This window comes from Hemicordylus capensis, chromosome 2 (genome assembly GCF_027244095.1).
Source record: "Hemicordylus capensis ecotype Gifberg chromosome 2, rHemCap1.1.pri, whole genome shotgun sequence".
Taxonomy (NCBI): Eukaryota; Metazoa; Chordata; class Lepidosauria; order Squamata; family Cordylidae; genus Hemicordylus; species Hemicordylus capensis.
Window position 1 is genome coordinate 139,933,077 of NC_069658.1, and position 21,953 is coordinate 139,955,029.

The window sequence follows — 21,953 nt, forward strand, 5'->3', positions numbered from 1 at the left end:
GTAAGCACCATGACAGAGTTATGCAACAGATGAAGCCTGACTCCCAACAACAGTTGCTGTTCTGCTGACTGTCATGAACTCCCAAAGGCAGAGGGTCCCTGCAGAGGTGGGGTGGTTGGCAACACCACCTGTTTATTTCTCTTAGATGTTGACCCATCTCTGATCCTGCTCAATAACAATTTTAACTTTATCATTGTTACTTTGTTCCCAGGAGTTAAGCGACAGGGATCCTTTCCCCTTATGCTAGCTTCTTACTTCTGGGGTCTGGAGGGGAAGGAAAGGGACCTCTTTGCTACTCCAGATCTGCAGCTGCATTGCTCCCTAACCCCATGGGCTTCATGATCCCTATAGTGGGAAAGGGGCAGCCTTCTCAGGGCTCACAAGCAGGGCTCCTCAGTCAGATAACTGAGGAAGTGGGGTGGGAGGGGAGGTAAGTCAGTGAGTAATTGGTCCCCTACCTACAACCTATAGTGAATTTATTTTCTCCAAGTGCCATGGCTTCTCCTAAAGAATTCTAGGAATTTTAGTTTGGTGAGGTGCTGAGAATCATTAGAAATTTCCTCTCACAGAACTACAATTCCTATATTTCCCTCGGACTAGAGGCTGGCTTAAACAGTATGTACTGTGGATATATATATCCAACTGGTTATTAAAACTACAGCATTAATATAATACCTATGGCAGCTTCAATTAAACCTAGCTTATGGTTTTATAAAGGCTAAAGGAGCTTCTCTAAGCCTGCTTCTCTAAGTCTTATTTTAAGCACAAAAATGTTATACCATAAAAAGGATTAAGGAAATGTTCAGCAATTAGTGAAGTGGACAGAAATAGCACCTTATCCTTCAGAAGCAAAGGGAGAAGCTTAGGGTGTGAGTGAGTCACTCACTCAGCAAGCAGCTGATGCTTAAAAAGTTGAGGCTCTTACTTTTACAGGTCTCTGCATGGATTGCAATCCAGTTGGCTTGAGAAGGATCTGTAACTTTTGTTAATATCCGACCATCATTCTTGTGAAAATGACTTGCATACATTCCCATCGTCCAAAAAACCCTACAGCCTGAAATATTTAAGTAAATCTTGTCACAGACACTGAATACTGAACTACCCTTATCAAAGAGTGAGAGAAACCGTGTCTTCTATTAGACCATGTATCTTCTCCGTGCTACTACAGGATTTCAACAAGTTCACCTTTCGTGAATGTCGGGAAATTGCATTTTCAAGAACTAAAATGGTTCCACCCTCCAGTACCTTCAGAGAAAAGATTTCAGTCCTTCAGGTGCACTGTTCAGTTTCAAATGTTCCAAGGAAGCTTATCGCTGTCATCCGATGGCTGGCTAATACCATTCAACTGCATCCATTTGGCTCTCTACCTAGTGTGCTTTCCAAACTTAATCTCTAGCTTTGCTAATACAATACTTTAAAATGATATCCAAGTCAGCCACTTTGTATGCAGTCTTCTGTATACATCTGGACAAGGAGAATCATGGCTCACAATAGAGTGGTTCTCATGATCACCAAGAGCAGGTGCAGGGGGAAGGCTGCTTTTAATTCGCCTCTTCCCCCCCCCCGCCCCCGCCAACAACCAAGTTCGTCTCTTGGAAGTGTGAACTGCACTCCCAGAGGAGCAGCACTACATGCCTGCAGCGTTGAGTTCTTGAGGCTGGGATGATGCATCCCAGCCCCTGGAGATCAAACAATGCACTAGTGCATTGTATGGATTCTCCCAGCTATGGGCGGGAGCCCAATCCTGTGCCAGCACAGGCTGGGAGTGGCCACCACCTGCACATGAGCCGTTTACAGGGGTGCACAACTCAAATGTTCCAGGGGGCCAGAAACAACCATGAGGATGAATGGGGGGGCCAAAGTCAATTTTCAGTGCACTGATTATTGCAGTAAAATTAAATTATAAAGATAAATATTAAAGCAATTACTAGTTAGTTGTGTCCTTCTCTCTCCCCATGGGCTGCATTTAACCAAGAATAGTGGACAGAAAATAAGCCCTTTCCTTGCTCAATCAGTGGGCACCTTTCCAGCCCCACACAAATGCCAAATTTTGGGGCTCCTGCTGTCTACCTGGGCCATCAAAAATGTCCCCATGGGCCGAATCTGGCCCCCAGGCCTTATGTTGTGCAGGGCTACGTTAGCCCAAGTTAAGGGTACACTTGTGCCCTTAACCTCGGCTAACCAGCAGGCTTCATAGGTGGGTTTGCCACCTGGGCTTGGCTGCCTTAGCCTGGTCTTGGCTGCTCCTGAGAACAGCCTCCATTTGTTACATTACTATGCCACTTATGCGTGTGTGTGTGTGTGTGTGTGTGTGTGTGTGTGTGTGTGTGTGTAAAATGGTCATGTATGCATGAAAAAGCTTGTCCCTCACTAAGTAAGGATAAGCTATCTATCTATCATCTATCTATTTTGCATTTTATATGCCGCTCTTCCTCCAAGGAGCCCAGAGTGGTGTACTACATACTTAGGTTTTCTCCTCACAACAACCTTGTGAAGTAGATTAGGCTGAAAGAGAAGTAATTGGCCCAGAGTCACCCAGCAAGTATCATGGTTGAATGGGGATTTGAACTCGGGTCTCCCCGGTCCTAGTTCGGCACTCTAACCACTACAACATGCTGGCTATTTGGACAGAGTCTTGGATTGTCCCTTTACCTAGATATTGCCTGACTCATCACTCTGCTTGTCATGGGTAATCTGGTTAAGCATTTATTCAGCAGCTCCCATCACATACGCTTTCCCGCTAATTTCCCAACAACTATGCAAGGCCAATCAGCATTATTGTCCACATAGCACAGACTGGGAGTGAGATTGAGACAAACTGGGGGTGGGATTTGAACCCAGAACTTTCCAGTCCACAGTCTTAACCTCAATACTACACTACTAGCTGAACTGACACACAGCATCTGCGCCGCTAGTCTCTCCTCACCGTTCTCCCCCCCCCCTTCCGCCCCAATCTATTCCCCGTCATTTTTGCCCGCTGGCCACCTCCTTTGCCAGGGCCCACAGCCTCCTCCACTGCTCTCCCTCTCTTCTCTCTTGGGAATTCTACTAAGCCCTGTAAATCCTGTTGTACATGCATTCAGGCATTGTATACATATTTTTGTGTGAATGTACATGCATTCATTTTAAAAGTAGACCTGGGTACAGGCTCCTGAAATAGATGGTACAGATAGGAAGTGTACTGCTGTACGTGCATTCAGCTTGTATGAGTAACTGTACATGTGTACACTATATACAGATTGTACATGCATTTAACGTTATTTATTTATTTTCGATTTATATACCACCCTTCCTAAAGTGGCACAGTTTACATTAAAATAAAACACACATAATAAAATAATTAAAATTTAAAAAAACATTTAAAGCAGATTAAAATTTAAATTAAAACTAGCTATCATTAAAAGCCAGGCTAAAAAGGTGAGCCTGTAAGGCTCTCCTGAAGGCCTTCATATAAATTGTTTTAAAGTATTTTAATTGGTTTTAAATGGTTTTGTATTGTTTTAAAATTGTGTTTATATTGTTTTAAGCAGTGTGTTTTAAATAGTGTTTGTTTTTATGTCTTTTTAAACTTGTTGTGCACCGCCCAGAGCCTTTACATAGGAACATAGGAAGCTACCATATACTGAGTCAGACCGTTGGTATATCTAGCTCAGTATTGTCTGCACAGACTGGCAGCGACTCCTCCAAGGTTGCAGGCAGGAGTCTCTCTCAGCCCTATTTTGGAGATGCCAGGGAGGGAACTTGGAAACTTCTTCTCTTTCCAGAGCGGCTCCATCCCCTGAGGGGAATATCTTAGAGTGCTCACATGTGGTCTCCCATTCAAATGCAACCAGGGTGGACCCTGCTTAGCTAGGGGGACAAGTCACACTTTATAAATAAATAAATAAAATCTATGAGGAGTGTGTTCCACAACTCAGGGTGACAACTGAGAAGGCCCAATCCCAGGTTTCCACCAGATGAACCGGTGACATCCTAAGTCGGACCCCTCCTGATGATCTTAATGAGTGGTGGGGATCTTGCAGAGAAAGGTGTTCTCTGGTAACCCAGACCAAAGCCATTCAGGGCTTTATAGGTAATAATCAAGACTTTGTAATTTGCCTGGAAACATATCGGCAGCCAGTACAACCACCCTGAGCCGGTTTGGAAGGGTGGTATATAAAGCATATACTTAGAATCACGGACATTTTCAGCGCCATTGTTTGGCTTCTTTGGCACCACAGGGCAGCAGTGGGGGGGTGGCAGCAGGAGAACCCCCCTGGGCCTTTGGAGCCCCCCTGAACCTTGGAGGCCACGGACTGGGGCCCCAAGATCCGGGGGTAAGAGTGCCTCTGTGTGGTCTAAACGTCTCAAGAAAGAAACGGAGTCAGAGAAAGTTCTGGATGGCTGGAAAGGATGGCTTTTGCTCTCCTGCTCCCCTGATTTTCTGTTTAAAATAAATACAGGTTTTTCTTTTAGACACAGCAGGCTTTACTGCGAGTTTACTGGGAGGCTTTACTGCAAACTCAGTTGTCCCAAAAAATAGATGCAAAAAGTGGAAATTTTACCCCACATATAAATCAGGCTACACTAACACGCAGTGAAAAACCTGAATTGTGTGTGAACTGCTCCCCGATAACTCGCAGGGACTTTGGGGTAAATCTAGCTGATATGTGAATGCACCCCCTCCCTTCCGGAAGAGATGCAAGTTAAAGGGCTTTAAAAGCCCCGTGTGAAAAACTTCCTGCAGAAGTATGATCTACAGAAGCAGAGTGAGGAGAAGGGGGTTGCTTTCCTTCTTCCTTTCTTCTCAGTTTGCTTGTGGGTTGCTTCTGTCCTCTGGCAATGCTGCTGGGGGAAACAGCTGAGGTGTTTTTATTTTAAGAGAGCAGTGAGTGGGGAAATCTCTGCACCCCTTTAAACTAACTTAGGCATGAGAAACAGCAGATGGGCCTCAGGTTGTTGTGGCCCGAGATGAGAAAGGAAAATCGCTGAGCAATGTGGCTGCTGCTAAGGTGAAATGGCTTATGGTGCTTGTGGAGGAAGAAATGTGCAGGACGTAGCTGAAACGCCTTCCTACCTTCAAGTTGGAGTAGTTCTCAAATGCGAGGAATCTGAGGACTCTGAGACAATTTTCAAATCATATTCTGGCAACCCTTCCTGGTACACACCTTGAAACAAAAGATCAAGTGCAGTAGTTTTTAAAAGGCAGTCAAATCTCAAGAAGGCGGGAGGTGATAAAGAAAGCACTAATGCACTCACCTCCTCTGTCTCCTTTAAGATTATTATACACTTGCTGTATCCAGGAAAAACATCTTCCACTCTTGTCATTGGGTGGACGTTGTCAGGGCTTGTCCACCCACAGAGGGAGTACAGAAAGAGTAAACACAGATGCTCTCTGCTCTCTTTCTCCCAGAGCAACTGAGGTTGCTTAGGTGAGCTGATTAGAAGAGGGCTGTGTTGAAGTGCGCAAGATGGAAACTGAACAAATAGATGCAGGGTGGAAATAGTTGCTCCCTGAGCACAAAGGAAAAACCCAAGCCCTTCAAAAGAACTCTGCCTTCTCCCAATTATTTATGAAGAGAATCACAAAATCAGTATTTAATGTAACATAATTAACTGTTGAGACAAGATAACTCATTAGTCAGAAAATTAACAACATATGAAGTCAGGGTCAAGCTTTCTCTAGTAGCATCATCTGACCTGAAAGCTTTTTTTTCATAATTCTACATGTGTCTGAAAATGCACTTTGAATATGATCAGATTCACTCTTTTTATGATGATTTCTCATTTTCTAGCACTTGCAAAACAAGTCCCAGGGCTAAAACCTAATGAACTCTGGCACTACAGTAGCCATCTTTTAACATGGCACATTACAGATAGTCCAGTCATTTACCATGCTAGTATTCAACATCTCGATGCTTATTACAAAGGATAAACATTGGCCTCTGGTGCCATCGTTTTATTTTAATGATTAAATACAGGAGTTTGAAATCTAGTCCCTAATGACTAATGATTATTAAAGCTCCCTATTAGAGACTGGAAAGCTCTCACAAACTTGCCTCAGCTTAACTCAAAACTGATTTAAATTCAAATTCTCAGAGTTAGATTAGTAAACTAACACCCCTATGAATAATCTAGTTTTTAAAAACTTACTCCAACCAGTTCACCTAAAAAAACAAAAAAACCAAGTTGTTATGTATATGGCAGGACTAGTTGGAAGTGTACACCTTAAGTGGCACAGTGGGGAAATTCTTGACTAACAAGCAGAAGGTTGCTGGTTTGAATCCCCACTGGTACTATATTAGGCAGCAGTGATGTAGGAAGATACTGAAAGGCATCATCTCATACTGTGTGGGAGGAGGCAATGGCAAACCCATTCTGTATTCTACCAAAGAAAACCAAAGGGCTCTGTGGGCGCCAGGAGTCGAAATCGACTTGACGGCACACTTTTACCTAGTTGGAAGAGTGTTTAGCTTAGAGACACAATTGTGCCTTCACAAAACATATGAAGAGAAATTATCTGTACTATGCCTTCTACTCATCATGGACAGAGCTTCCAAAATAGAATTGTCTATAAAAGATGTAAACAGCAGCCCTACCTGGTGCAATTTAAGTCTGAAGCATGATACTTTTTATTGGGCCATCCTTAGATACAGTGGCACACCCAGGTCATTTGGGAACCCAGAACTGAAGGGTTTCAGAGCCCCGCCCCCGGTCGTGATGGGGGGAGTGTTAGGATAAAGTTCCCCCTTTTGCACACTATTTAAAAACAAACGCAGCTGCTGTTGTGGACGGTCATAACCCATCATAACCAGAGGTACCAACTCAGAAGTATGTGAAATATAGGCCCGGAATACAGGCCTGTATCTGATTTCATTTTATATCAAGAAATGAAATCAAACCTGAACTCTGGCATGTTGTTCCCTGCTCTGCGAAGAGAGGAGGAACCTGGCATTGTGTTGTTAAAATGGGATATGCAAGGGAACAATGGAGCCAGGTCTGAATGCTGAATGCTGCAATCCTATGCTAATATGCTAATACCACTGGCTACCAAGGTGGCTATGGACGGGTTTACCAGACCTGTTAAGTTCCTCCTTCCATTGTCAGTGATGGCCCTGCAAGGCCCAAGTGATTAAGCTCAATTGCTGTCTATAGAAATTCAATATAGCCAAATGAATACAGAGATAATGCTTGTAGACTTTAATTCTCACCTCACTAATGCTACAGGTCTCACACACATGTATGTTCCTCTAAATATTCTCTTGTTTTCAATTACAAGCAAAACACTGGATAAAGGTACATAAGAAATAGTGGAATGATTGTCCCACACCAAATGGGACCAATTCCACAATTCCATTACTAACTCTGAATTTTTCACACCTTCTGGGGACCAGACTGCCAAGATGTAATTTGCAGCATCTTAAGATGCAGATTTCCCCACCCCTCCCTTCCTGAGCGCACGCAGTTTACAGAGATGAAATCCAAAGATATCTCTGGACTAGCTGATATCCTGAATAATTAAGATTTTGTTGAGAAGGTGGCAGGAAGTTGACACCTTTTTGGACATACAGGAAAAGAGGAGATTTTTGGATAGATCCTATTCAAGGATCAAAGAGAGGATGACTATAAGAATGAGGCTTTTTGAGACAGAGAGCGAGCAGTTCTGTGCCTACGGGCATTCTGCTCACACGCTAGCATTCTTGTGCCTACAACAAGATTTGCTCACACACTTTCCCAGAGTTTGCTGCACAGCCGCAGGGGCTAAGCAGGAACTCTGCCCGTGCTCAGAAGCTATGACTCTCACTGCGCAGTGAGAAGTCAAGGCTCCCCAGCCATAGAGCTCTCAGCTATGATCTGAAACAACTGCACAACTCCTGTCTCCGCCAGCGCCTCACCCCTTCAGCTGAAGTGATCCGTCTCTCTCCAGCCTCTGATCCTGGTAATTATGCTGCTCCGTTACAAGCCTTGGGAATTCCCTCCATCCTTTCCCGGCTCCCTTCTCCTCCCCCCCCCCTTCTTCCCATCTACTAATCTCTGATCTCCCCCAAAACCTTATCAGCCCGCAGCCTTCCCCCACCTTTTCTTTTCTGCCTATATTCGAAAGGTATTAGACCTAGGAAGATTTAATTGCACGCACATAAGCTAATTAGGCACACTGGGTGGAAAATATTGGTGCTGGCTAGATGTTCTGTTTTAATACTGTTAGCAATTCTGCTTTGCTAGGTTGTTGTTAAGCCTTTTATGTTCAATAAAGCCCATTGAACCCTTGCAGGAGTGGTTCAATCTCCTTTCCTCTTGCGCCCAGATCACACACGGGTCACCATATAAAGAACTTGATGACATTGAGGGCCAGACCTAATTTTGTATACTAGCTAATGAGCATATTTGGTGTATAAATCAGGCCTGGTCTGCAACACTGCACGATGGTGGCACTAGCTGTGGGGAGGGGGGTCAGGGAGAGTTCCCCTTTAAGGAGATGTTTACCTGGCGGGGAGGTGGGATGGGCCCAGGAGTGGCAGCTGCAGGGAGGGTGGGGGGACCAGGAGGGGAGAGTTTCCCCTGTTACCTTCGATCCGGGATGGGGGGTGGTGAGTTCCGTCCAGCTCCACTCCCTCCTGAGAGGGAGAGGCCATCACTTGGGAAGAGGGAGCGGAGCTGGACAGGGTGATCTCACGGACTGAGACACATTGCTGGCCTAAACAGGGTGGTATTCTGTGGGTGGGGACTCATGTGATTTCTCCATTGTAATGGACGGACCACCACCTGGTTAAGGTTGGACTCATGATCACGTCCCACCTCCGCAGGGGCGAGGGACCCATTAGGATGGTCTACCTGAGAAGGTTATTTGATCCAATAGCATTCCAAGAAGCCTTGGAGGGATTTAGTGTTGGCTCTGCCAGTGACTCTGTCGACACCCTGGTGGAGAATTGGAACAACAAACTCACCAGGGCAGTGGATATGATCACTCCTAAGTGTCCTCTCCGACCCACTTCAAAACTGGCCCCTTGGAATATGGAAGAACTACAGGGGCTGAAGCAGCAAGGTAGACGACTAGAGTGCAAGTGGCGAAAGATTCAACTCAAATCCGACAGATTATTACATAGAGCACATTTGAAGATCTATGCTCAGGTGATACGTGCGACAAAGAAGTGATTCTTTTCTGCCTGTAACATACCCTCAACTTCACGTCCAGTGGAGTTGTTCAGAGTTGTGAGGGAGTTAGTGTGTGCCACATCCCCCTTGAATCAGTACTTGGAACCAACAATTACTCGCAGTGATGTTTTCAATGATGCTTTAAAAAAAAAAAAAATCTCTCGTATTTGGGCCGACTTAGATTCATACTCCACAATTGTTAGTGTCTGATGCCGAGGTGTCCAGCAGCTCCTCTTATGTGATGACCCTAGATCAGTTTCAGTTTGTGACTCCTGAGGATGTGGACATGTTGCTAGGAATGGTGTGGCCTGCCACCTGGCCTCTTGATCCTTGCCCGACATGGCTTATACTATCTGGCAGGGAGGCTGTTGTAGAGGGCCTGGTAGAGATTATAAATGAGGGAGGGCAGGATGCCTCCTTGTCTCAAGGAGATAATCATTAGACTGCTTCTGAAAAAGCCTGCTTTGGATCCCTCAGGGTTATTGCAGGCAACTACAGGCCTATCTCCAACCTTCCATGGTTGGGCAAAGTGATTGAGAAGGTGGTGGCCTCCCAGCACCAGGTGGTGGAAACTGATTATCTAGACCCATTTCAAATTGGCTTTCAGGCAGGCTATGGGGTGGAGACTGATGATCTCCCATTGGGAATTGACAGAGGGAGTGTGACACTGTTGGTCCTTTTAGATCTTTGAGGCCTTTGATACTATTGACCTTCTGGAACGTTTGAGGGGATTGGGGGTGGGAGGCACTGCTTTGCGGTGTTTCCGCTCCTACCTCATGGGCAGATTCCAGATGGTGTCTCTTGGAGACCATTGTTTTTCAAAATCTGAACTTTCATATGGTGTCCTCAAGGCTCCATATTGTCTTCGATGTTGTTTAACATCTACATAAAGCCGCTGGGAGAGATCATTGGGAGATTTGGTGCAGGGTGTTATCAATATACTGATGAAACCCAAATCTATTTCTCCATGTCAACTTCAAGGCATAATCTCCCTAAATGCCTGCCTGGAGGCAGTGATGGGCTGGATGAGGGATAACAAACTGAGGCTGAATCAAGACAAGACAGAGATTCTTATTGTGCAGGGCTGGAACTCGGGAGTCAATTTTGTTCTGCTGGTTCTGGATGGGATCATGCTCCCCTGGAAGGAACAGGTATGCAGTCTGGATCAGAACAGTGGTACATATGCTGGTAACCTCCAGGCTGGACTATTGCAGTGCACTCTATGTGGGGCTGGCTTTGCACATAGTCTGGAAACTGCATTTGGTACAGAATGCAGCAGCCAGGTTGGTCTCTGGGTCATCTAGGAGAGATGTTACTCCTGTGTTGAAAGAGCTACACTGGCTGCCGATACGTTTCCTGGCAAAATACAAGGTGCTGGCTATTACCTAAAAAGCCCTAAACAGCGTAGGCCCTGGGTATTTAAGAGAATGACTTCTTCACCATGAGCCCCATTGCCCATTAAGATTATCTGGAGAGGTTCATTTACGGTTGCCACCAGCTTGTCTGGTGGCTACTGGGGGTCGGGCCTTCTCTGTTGCTACCCTGGACTTTGGAATGTGCTCCCTGTTAAAATAAGAGCCTCCCCATCTCTGGCAACTTTTTAAAAGGCACCGAAGACATGTTTATTCACCCAGACTTTTAATTAGATTTATAATTTTAATTATTTTAATGTTGTGTTTTAAATTATTATAATATGATTTTAATTGTAAACCTCCCAGAGATGCAAGGTTTGGGTGGTATAGAAATATGTTAAATTATAAACAAACAAACAAACAATCTCCGTTGGATTCGTGGACATTCTCAATTATGTGTCTTGTCTTTTGATTTAAGATTTCCAGGACGCCAATCCATAACATACTTAGCTGGTTTCAATATACATGATTTTCAAGTAAGTGTAGTTTGGATAAGCATACAAAATTGAAATATTATATAATTATATATTTTTAGGTATGCAATATAAAATTGAAAAGGAGCTCCCATTTAGTCTGGGCTGCTTCTTTGCCTGCATTTAACAACAACCTGACCTGTAGATATCAGCAGGTGAAGCTGATCATGGCATGGAGTTAATAATATTAACAGTTAATAACATTTACAGATGCAAGTGTTGTTAAGGGGACGGGTGCTGTATTCAGTGAAACAGTTGGCAAACCTTTGTTTTACTAGAAAATTGCTAGGAGTGTGTTCAGGGCTGTGCTCTTGCTCACATACAACGAGGCTGTTCACACCACCGAAAACTGGGTAGGACAAGTGTCCTACCCAGGTCTGGGAGCTGTGCGTGCTCTCAGTTTCCGGTTGTATGAGAGCAAACAACTAGGTAGGACGACGGAGAAGTGATTGTGTGAGAGATAGGAGGTGGGCAGGACAGCTTTTCCTCCAACCTTGGTCAAATGCGCAGAGCATGATTGATGGTCATTATTTTCCTGGTCTTACAGTCTAGCATCTCTAGCTCTGCCTGGGTCCAGTCCATTATTACTGCAGTGTATCTGATAACAGGTATAGCCCAGGTGTTTATGGCTTGCATGGTGTTCCCGCCATTGAGTTTGGACTTGAGGATTTTTCTAACTCTCCTGATGTATTCACTTCCAATTTTTCTTTTAACTTCAGTGTGTGTGATGTTATCAGCGTGGAGGATGCCCAAGTATTTGTAATGTTCTTTCTCTTCCAGGTTCTTGATGTTGCTTCCATTGGGCAGTTCTATTCCTTCTGTTTTTCTTATTTTTCCTCTGTTCATTATTAATGCAGCACACTTGTCTAGTCCAAACTCCATTGCTATATCACTACTGAATATACGGACAGTGTTTAGCAATGACTCGATTTCTGACTGGGACTTTCCATACAACTTCAGATCGTCCATGTACAGCAAATGGTTTATTTTACTTGACGTTTTAGATGTTTGGTATCCAAGGCCTGTTCTGTTTAGTATTTGTGAAAGTGGAGTCATGGCGATTACAAACAACAGAGGGGATACTGAGTCCCCTTGGAAAATACCTTTTCTAATGCTAACCTGTCCAAGTGTCTCACCATTGATTGTTAACTGTGTACTCTATATGCTCATTGCTTTTTAAAAAAATATAAATATCTGAATGTTTTTGCTGACACCAGTTGTTTCTAAACATTTTAGTATCCATGTGTGAGGCAATGAGTCGAAGGCCTTCTTGTAGTTAATCCATGCAACACTTAGATTTGTTTTTCTTCTCTTGCAATTTTCTAAAATCATTTTGTCAATCAGCAGCTGGTCTTTTGTGTCTCTGGTGTTCGCGCAATTTCCTTTCTGTTCAACTGGAAGCTGCTTATTAGTTAATAAGTTTTGCATTACTTACGGTCTATAATTACTTGGAACTGCACCTTTTGCTGGGGCTCTCATTATGAGATGAGTTTTCCCAGCTGTTAGCCATTGTTCAATATCACCTCCTTGCAATATGTGATTGAACTGTTTTGATAGTTATTTATTAAGGCTTGTTAAGTGTTTTAAGCCTAAAGCCATGCAGTTCATCATCACCTGGTGCAGTCCAATTTTTAATTTTCTTTGCTCTTTCACTTATTAATTTTGGTGTTATTATTAGATCTTGCATTTGTTGGTTACATTTTGTGACCTCTTTCACCCAGCCTGCTTTTTTATTATAATCTATTAGATTGTCCCATAGTTTCCCCCAGAATCCCACTGTTTCTTCTTTATTTGGTGTTTTGAGGTTTCTTGCAGTTTCTCCTTCTATGCTTTGGTAGAAACGTTTATGATTCAACTGGAATTGGAGATTCTGCCTGTGTTGAGTAATTCTGGCTTCGTATCTGCTAATCTTCTTTGACACTGCTGTTATTTGCTGCTTTATTATTTCCAGGACTTCTCTAATTGTCCTTGAATCTAGATGGTATTTTTGGATCAGATACTGTTTGGTGTTTTCATTCGTCAGCTTCTTGTCTTTCATATCTTTCAATTTACTAGCATCCAATTTAAGTCTGGTGATTTTATTTTCTAATCTAACCTTCCATTTAGGTGATGTACTACTTTCTTTTTTTACATGTCCACTGATCTTTTATCCAAGCTCTTGTGTTATTGTTGTTGCACTGTGCATTACTTGTTTGTTTCTTGCAAATTATTGGTTGTTATTTCTGCAAGTGTAGCATTGACATCTTTTAATGCCTGAGCAAGTTGTTTTTTGGCAACTGTTTTTAGAGCTGGAAGTCGCACCCTGGTGGTGGTATGGTTCATGTGCTTTAGTTCTTGCTTTTCTGTTAAATGGCATTCAGGTTTTTGAGATGAAGTCAAATGGGAGGTTGTCTGGTTTTGATTTTGAAACATTTCAGCAACAGTGGCATCCTCTATTTCCAACACCTCCTCCACCTGCGCCTGAGCAACTTCTTCGATTGGTGGTAATTCTTCTTCCATATCTTGAGCCTGTGTTGCTCTTTGCAGTTCTTCCAGCTAAACTTCTGTGAATACTTTACTTCTTGTTATGAATCTTCTCTGGTCTGCTAGCCTTTGTTCTGTTATTTCTGTATCTGGATGCCTCTCTTTCCAAATTTGGTACATTCTTTTTAAATAACCTCTTCTAGTTGGACTAGACTTGTAATAGCAGATCATTATTTCCTTGTTAGCATTTTTCGTATATTTTTTCCAGTTAAGCGACATTTCTTCCAGTAACCTTGCAGTCTCCAGCCCTGGTTGCTCAACTGAAGATCCTGAGTCCTGTTGCCCATTTGCCATCAGATGTCCAGGGACTCCAGCACCTGGCACAGTCCTTGTTTCTCGGCCGAAGACTGATCCGGTATAGATTTATTAAAGTTACATCTCACCATATTGTTGATGGGAGAGGCACTCTTTGTCTGGCTCCTCTGGTGAGACCTGTGCAGTATGGTTGGACCTCGGGCATAGCTCTCACCTTCCTCAGAGCACGCAAGCCCCACAACCACGCCAAGGTAGTGCCTCACTGGGGGTATTATTAATTATTATTATTATTATTTATTCAATTTCTATACCACCCTTCCAAAAATGGCTCTACAACAGAATGCTCTTTGTTGTAGGAAAAAATGGTCCAGGGCTTTGCTTCTCCTAGTATCTTATCAGCACAGTCTTTTGAGCCCATAGTAGCCATATTTTTTTCCCCCACCAGTCCTCCTGGCTGACTTTTGGTCACACTACTGCGGGCTGTGGAAAAGCTGGCAAGACATGTCACACTCAGCATGAATTTGCTTTGCAACTGCTGGCCAAGTCGAAAAGCCAGCTAGAGCAGCCATCATCACCTAGTGCTGTCAGCAGTGACCTCACAGTAGTGTGTGTACATTGAAATGACTGAGTAGTGACCAGTCACAGACGTCATCAGAAAATTACCTTCTGTTTTGATTGTAGGGGAATCTCACCATATATTGTAAAGGTACATGCACTATTCACAATGTATGATGTGGGTTCATGTTGTCGTCGGGTTCATATGTGAGCAGAGCCACCAATTCAGATTCCTAGTGGATTTCAGTCTTCGAAAAACATACTCCCAACTGGACTTTGTTAGATCTACTATGAAGTAAATAATTGTGATGAGGATTTACATTCTCTATGCGTATGCTTGGGTTACTGAAAACTGATTGCAATGACTTTGTGTCCTAGTGCCACACTCTTAAAGATGATATCATTGCCACTAATAGTGATGAAACCAAAACCTGGCCCAGCAATTACAAAAAGCCTGATTAATCCTGGCATGATCTCTTCACACTGCAAAAGCAGTAGAAGAAAGGCTGTATAGAGAAGTCAGTATGCATCCTTTACATCTCCAGGGTGTTTTTCACATAGGGCTTTTAAAGTTCTTTAGCTTACATCTCCTCCGGAATGAAGGGTGTGCATTCACATATCGAGCAGACATACCTTGAAGTCCCTGCAAGCTATTTGGGAGCACTTCACACACAATTCAGGTTTTTCCACTGTGCATTAAAGTGTAACCCAATTTATATCCAGGGTTTAAAAATCCACTTTTTGCATCGGTTTTGGGGGACAACTTCAAGTTCACAGTAAAGCCTACAGAAAACCCATAGTAAAGCCTGCTGTGTGAAGAACTCCCAGTAGAATCTCATCATATGGGCCAAAAACGTATTGCCAAAAACATACCTGCGTTCCACAGCACTGCAGGCACATGTAAAGAATGCTACTTATGTCCCAGCGACATAGGCAGCCGCAGCTCCTGTCTTTTTAACAGTTGTGCAGCAGGAAGGATTTCAGCAGGAGCAGCTTGTCATGTTGGGTCACAGAAAGCTACACTGGGCTGGGTTACAAAAGCTGGGTTTTTGTTAGGTTACAAAAAGCTACACCTAACCCATAAGTACATTCTTTTTCTTATTAATTTTGTATTAAGGTTCTGATACACAACAGCAAAGAAGAAGAAGAAAGAAACAGCATTATCAAGGAACAATGCACAGTTTCTAGAACGCATGTACCACCCACAAGAATTCCCCAGCCCCACCCAACAATAATAACTGTAACCCTCACCTTCCCACTCAGCACCTCTCCAGTTGTGAATGAGACAGTAGGGCCCAAACGCAATTAGGTGTGTGTGTGGCGGGGCAATTAGGTGTGGTGTGTGTGTATATATACAGCAAAACCCCGGACTAGTGTGATTCACTCTAATTCTATCAGGGGTAAGAGTCAGAATCCAATGAATATGCATGCATGCCAGAACCAAGGTTTATTCAACAAGCGGGGGGAAATGATAAAAATGATTCCAACTGCCGCATCACATGTATACTGGGGAGAGGGACACACAAACACACAGTGGAGAACCCTCAATGATTTAGTTGAGTCAGACCTATACCTAGCTCCACTCCTGAAGAGAACTGATGTTGTTTCCTTGCTTGGCTTGTCTCTTTCACTCTGATCCTGTCAGTCCAGGATTTAACTGCTTTCTTCTCATTCCTTATTCCTTCCTCAGTCCAGCACTTCCCGCAGAAAAACCTCGTTCTCAGATCCATACTATGGAACACCAAAGGTCAAAAAAACAACAACCCTCCTATCTGTTCTTGTGCTCCAAATGGGGGCTGCATCACAGGGTTACATAAAAATAAAAATAATATAAACCACAATAGACCATCCTATTTGAGGCTGTTAATTGTTCCAGTACTAGGGGGAAATGTTTACTAAGTTAAGGCTGAAGACTACAGCATTCCTTGACGAGAGGTGTCTTGAAATACTGTTGACATACATATCTGTGGAAGTGGGGCCACTGAGGTTATTCTCCATTATTTGTAGGTTATATTCAGAGCGCAGGAAGAAATTAATGTCCCATTTGATCAGACAATGGAGTGGTCTAATAGAAGATGAGATGGTAATCAATTGCTTGGCAAATGAAAATTTTTATGTTACTCTACAAGTGGCTAAGTTTGTTGTTGCTGCCTGGAAACTGCATGCAGGCTACCTAGCTAAGATTATAGTGAATTGAAAAGGCAATGAGTATATCTGATGTTCCAACATTTACTTATTGTTGCTCTATTTACTTTACACATTATGATGTCAGAGGTATTAAATTAATGTGAAAGATTGCTGCATTTTCCTTGTATAGTTTTTTTTAATCTGCATATGTGTATTTTTTTATTTGCAATCTGTATTTTAATTGTAATGGCCATTGGTTTTAAACAATAAAGTACTATTACTACTACTCCAATAGTAATAATTTTTTTAAAAACATCTGAAAACATCTCTCTTCACCCAAGCTTTTTCAGCTTTTAAAAATTTGTAGGTTTTCTGGCTGATTTTAAATTGTTTAATTGTTTTAAATTTTATATGTGTTTTAAAATTGTTTTAACTAACTGCCCAGAGACGAAAGTTTGGGTGGTATATAAATTTAATATAGATTATCTATCTATCTATTGATCGATCGATCCCAGTATTCAAAGGCTCTTATTGCTTTCAGGGGCTGTCCTCCTTTGCCTCTGCTTCCTGTTCCTTACATCTCAAAGTGTCCAATTCAGACCATTTTTACAAACCTGTTTGTAATTTTGATGAAATTGATGAAATTAATAAAATTGGTGGTGAGATCCTGAAATCTCCATTTTTATTGTATTACATACACAGGCATAACTATAATAGGGCAAGGGGAGACAGTTGTCTGGGGGCCCACTGCCTTGGGGGGGCCCCAGAGGCAAGTCACATGACTGACTCCCCCAGCCGTGCACCCGCCGGGGCTTCCTTCAGTCGTATTCATCCTCCGAAATTGATGTGAGTATTAAGACCTGGAGCTACCAGAACAGCATGTCTTTCTCTAGTACCATTACATGACTTGCATCATCCACAATTTACAAAACCTTTTAAAAAGTAATTGAGGATGATGTTCTATTGTGGCATATAGATATAGATATTTGCTTTTTGTTACCACTATTCAGCCTCATTTAAGATTTCTTTACTTCATGAGCTGAGCTTCTGTGAGGGGGTTCCCATTTTAAAATCTTGTCTCTGGGCCCATTCCAACCTTGCTATGCCCCTGTTACCATAAAACTCAACTTTTGCAGCATTCAGATCAATAGCAGGTACATTCACCATTCAGTTGTAGAGCTTTCAATTAGTTCTAGTGACTGTGCCTCACTTGCCATTTATTGTATGATTACTAAAATTATTTGTGCTACCTTACTTTAAAAAACAAGTTGATTTTAAACTTCAAAAAGGTCACCTATATTTAACTGATCCATGCATCTCTAGGTTTCGTATCCTATCCCTTGTAGTGAAACTATTCTTTAAAAGGCTCACTGAATTATGGGCCAATAAAACTATCTGTTCCCCACCACCACCACCACCACCACCACACCCTGACCCTAACCCTAACCTTCTTGCAGTACAGTTTGCATCTCCTGCCACAAGAGAAAACAACATGCAGCAATGTTCTCCAGATTTATTTGTTCATATATTGGGCTGTCATGTTACAAGGCCAGCAGCAGAAGTTGGATTGAGAATATTGCTGTAACTTTTAACTCTCTTTGCCCTGAAGATGGTGTCACTTTTTTCATGAATAACGTTACAAACCTTTTCCTATCAATAAAAAGAAAAAACCACCAAAATTACTAGTTATAATAAGCTTGTCTCCAAAGGGAGGACAGTTTGGGGGCATATGTTTCACTGGCCAGTGCTGGCTCCAGGATTTATTATATTTACTCACAAATTTGTATTCCAGCTTTCAGGGGTGGCTGACAGTAACTTAAAATACAACAGAACAAGAATCAATGTGATACAGATACAAAATAAAGCAATTAAATAGTAAGAACAATTTACAACTGAACAACTAAGAGACCAGTACAGAATACAAGTTCATGGGAGGGGGAACCACCACCTTTATTAAATGTTTGCCAAAAGAAAAGAGTTTGCACCAGGCAATGAGTAATTGGCTCTGAAGCTGTCAGGCAGGCCTCACAGAGTGACAAGTTCTGTAACCTGGGTGCCACAGGACCCTTTTGATGGGCCTTTGGGCCAGGTGCTCTCACTGGTCCCCTTAACATGAAAATGATGTGGAAACCAAGAACAGCCACACAGTTTTGACCTTTTGGGATGGCCACTGTGATGTACCGGTGACTATTTTGGAAGCTATCCAGATTCAAATCCTTGTTTAGCAGTTCCTAGCCACCATCCCTTGGACTAACCTACCTCATAGGATTTGTTTTGAAGATAAAGTGGAATAACCTTGTTTGCTCCTTCGATAAAGGTTAAGATACAGTTACTATAAGGTGTTTTTTTAAAAAAAAAACCCTTCAGAATGCTTTTCTCTCTTTTTACAAGACAAGGGGATACATATGAGCTACACTATGGTACAGGCACACACACACACACACACACACAACTTTGACAATGAAAAGTGTTCTGTGCTGAGAACATTAACTTAGCTCAAGCTCTATGACAAATTACAGCTAAATTGTAATAATGTGCCTGCCTTTTCTTTAATGAAATGCCTGTTTTGCTAGACATGATTGCACTTTTGTTTTGCTTCCTTTCCCCTCTTGAAGTGGAAGATATTCTTATGTGGCTTGCAGATGGTGTTTATGTGTAGAAATCAAAGCTCTGGAAACCTTTGCCATGTAATGGCAACCTCCCGGAACTGGCGTAAGCAATTTCATCCTGGTGTCTTAGTGGTGGTGTTATTGTGGAAAGCAGAGGGGACATAACTATAATAGGGCAAGGGGAGACAGTTGTCTGGGGGCCCACTGACTCCCCCAGCCGTGCACCCACCCGGGCTTCCTTCAGTTGTATTCATCCTCTGAAACTGATGTGAGTGTTAAGACCATATATATATATATATATATATATATATATATATATATATATATATACACACACACACACACACACACACACACACACACACACTGCTTTTTGTTACCACTATTCAGCTTCATTAAAGATTTCTTTATGAGCTGAGTTTCAGTGAGTGGGGGCCTATTTCAAAATCTTGTCTTTGGGCCCATTCCAACCTTGCTGTGCCCCTGGTGGAAAGAGGTGGGGGAGTGTATAAGATTGAAAACAGGTCTCTGGTCATCTTAAGTCAGAGGTTCCCAGCCTTGGGTGCCCGGCTGATCCTAGATTACACCTCCCACCATCCCCAGCCATTGTGGCCGGGGATGATGGGAGTCAGGGACAGTCCTTCCATAAGGTGAGGTGAAGTGGTCACCTCAGGTAGATTATTGTGGTGCCCGCAAGGCAGCAAGATGCCCTCCTACCCCCGGCTTTTAAAAAGGGAGAGCAGGGTACTTACAAGGGGGAGCAGCACTTGTACCCTGCCTCAGGTGCACAGAGGTCTTGAAGCACCACTGATGGAAGGTGTTGTTCCATCCGCTAACTGGCCACTCCTCTGCTAAAGGAGCAAAGGGGCACCTTTTAAAGTGTCGATTCTCTTTATTGCAGGCTTCCCCAAACTGCGGCCCTCCAGATGTGGCTGAACTACAACTCCCAGCATACCCAGCCACAATAAATGATGGCTAAGGATGCTGGGAGTTGTAGTTCAACAACATCTGGAGGGCCACAGTTTGGGGAAGCCTGCTTTATTGAGTAGGGGAGAGCAACTGGCTCTATCCAACCCCAGCACAGCATCCCTCCAGTGGCTGTTGCTGGTGTCTATCTTATATTTATTTTTTAGATTGTGAGCCCTTTGGGGACAGGGAGCCATCTTTATTTGTTTTTATTTCTCTGTGCAAAGTGCTTTGGAAACTTTTGTTGAAAAGTGGTATATAAATATTCGTAGTAGTAGTTCAACGGTAACACAATTAAAAGGGATTCAACAAGCCACAATACAATACAAGAATCCAAAATAATATGTATATGCAACAAATCCATAAATATTTTAACACTATCAAATCTCACAGTAGACAGGAATTGTAGTTCAGCAACATCTGGGGACCTAATGCTGGCAAAACCCATCTTCAGACATTGGATACTTTGCAAGAAACCTCTCACTATAATCTGTTGGTCGGTCTGGTTGCCTATCTCTCTGTCTGTGCGCGTTCCCAACATCCCATTACACTAACAACTGGTGAAAGCTGTTCTTGTGGTAGCAAGCATGAATTGCCCCCTTTGCTAAGCAGGGTCTGTCTTGGTTTGCATTTAGATGAGACTACATGGGAGCACTGTAAGATATTCCCCTTAGGGAATGAGAGCATAGCTCAGGGGAAAGCAGAAGGCTCCACTTTCACTCCCTGACATCTCTAGATAGGACTGGGAGAGACTCCTGCCTGAAACCTTGGAAAGCCTCTGCCAGTATGGATCCATGGTCTGACTTAGTATAAGGCAGCATCCTATGTTCCTATGTCCCAATGACATTCACAAGGGCAGGGCTTAGTTCCTTCTGTGATTATGTGCTACAGTGAATAAGAGTGGGGGGAAATCAGGAGGGTCACTTTGCTCCAGAGTGATGGAGTTTACTCAAAACCACAGTACTAGACGCCCAGTTAGATTGTATACCCAAAAGGAGGAAATGTACCACTAAGTCCAGGAGAATGCCAGCATGGCGAACAGGTAAAGTCAAGGAAGCCATAAAAGGGAAGAAAACATCCTTCCGAAATGGGAAGGCCTGTCCAAATGAAGAGAACAGAAAGGAACACAAACTCTGGCAAAAGAAATGCAAGGTGAGAATAAAGGAGGCAAAAAGAGAGTTTGAGGAGCATTTAGCTAAAAATATCAAGGAGAATAACAAAAACGTCTTTGAATACATCAGAAGCAGGAAACCTGCCAGGGAGGTGGTTGCACCTTTGGATAATGAGGGAGTGAAAGAGATTATTAAGGAGAACAAGGAGGTTGCAGAGAAGCTAAATGAGTTCTTTGTGTCTGTCTTCATGGCAGAGAATACTGAACATTTACCTATTGCAGAACCAGGCTTTTCAGGGATGGAGGCTAAATAACTGAGTCAGATAGAAGTGACAAGAGATTATGTTCTAAACTGTCTAGAAAAATTGAAAACTAACAAATCGCCAGGGCAAGATGTCATCCATACAGGAGTCCTCAAAGAACTTAAATGTGAAATTGCCGACCTCCTTGCTAAAATATAGAACTTATCCCTGAAATCGGGCTCTGTACCAGAGGACTGGAAAGTAGCAAATGTAACACCAATTTTCAAAAAGGGATCCAGGGGTGATCCAGGAAATTACAGGCCAGTTAGCTTAACATCCATTCCAGGCAAATTGATGGAAAGCATCCTCAAGGATAAAATTATAAAACACATAGAAGAACAGGCCCTGCTGGGAGTGAACCAGCATGGCTTCTGTAAAGGTAAATCTTGCCTGACAAACCTTTTGGAGTTCTTTGAGAGTGTCAACAAGTGTGTGGATCAAAGTGATCCAGTTGACATAGTATACCTATATTTCCAAAAAGCTTTTGA

At 42.9% G+C, this 21,953-nt stretch overlaps 1 protein-coding gene across 8 annotated transcripts in view; it reads right to left on the reverse strand.

The window, feature by feature from the left end:
• The window catches only part of LOC128346393 (uncharacterized), a 231,906-nt gene that overhangs the window by 207,559 nt on the left and 2,394 nt on the right, over positions 1-21,953 (reverse strand). For 4 of the 8 annotated variants that reach the window (XR_008316941.1, XR_008316942.1, XM_053299640.1 and 1 more), the window contains exon 3: positions 15,924-16,081. The exons of 2 other annotated variants lie outside the window; for them this stretch is intronic. Coding sequence is in view for 4 of the 6 variants with exons in the window: in XM_053299640.1 (XP_053155615.1) it covers positions 15,924-16,080 (157 nt within the window). In the remaining 2 variants the exon portion in view is untranslated. Of the gene's footprint in view, positions 1-925; positions 1,055-5,056; positions 5,148-15,923; positions 16,082-21,953 lie in introns of all 8 variants that reach the window. 2 more of the 8 variants (XM_053299642.1, XM_053299644.1) reach the window with 1 other exon arrangement.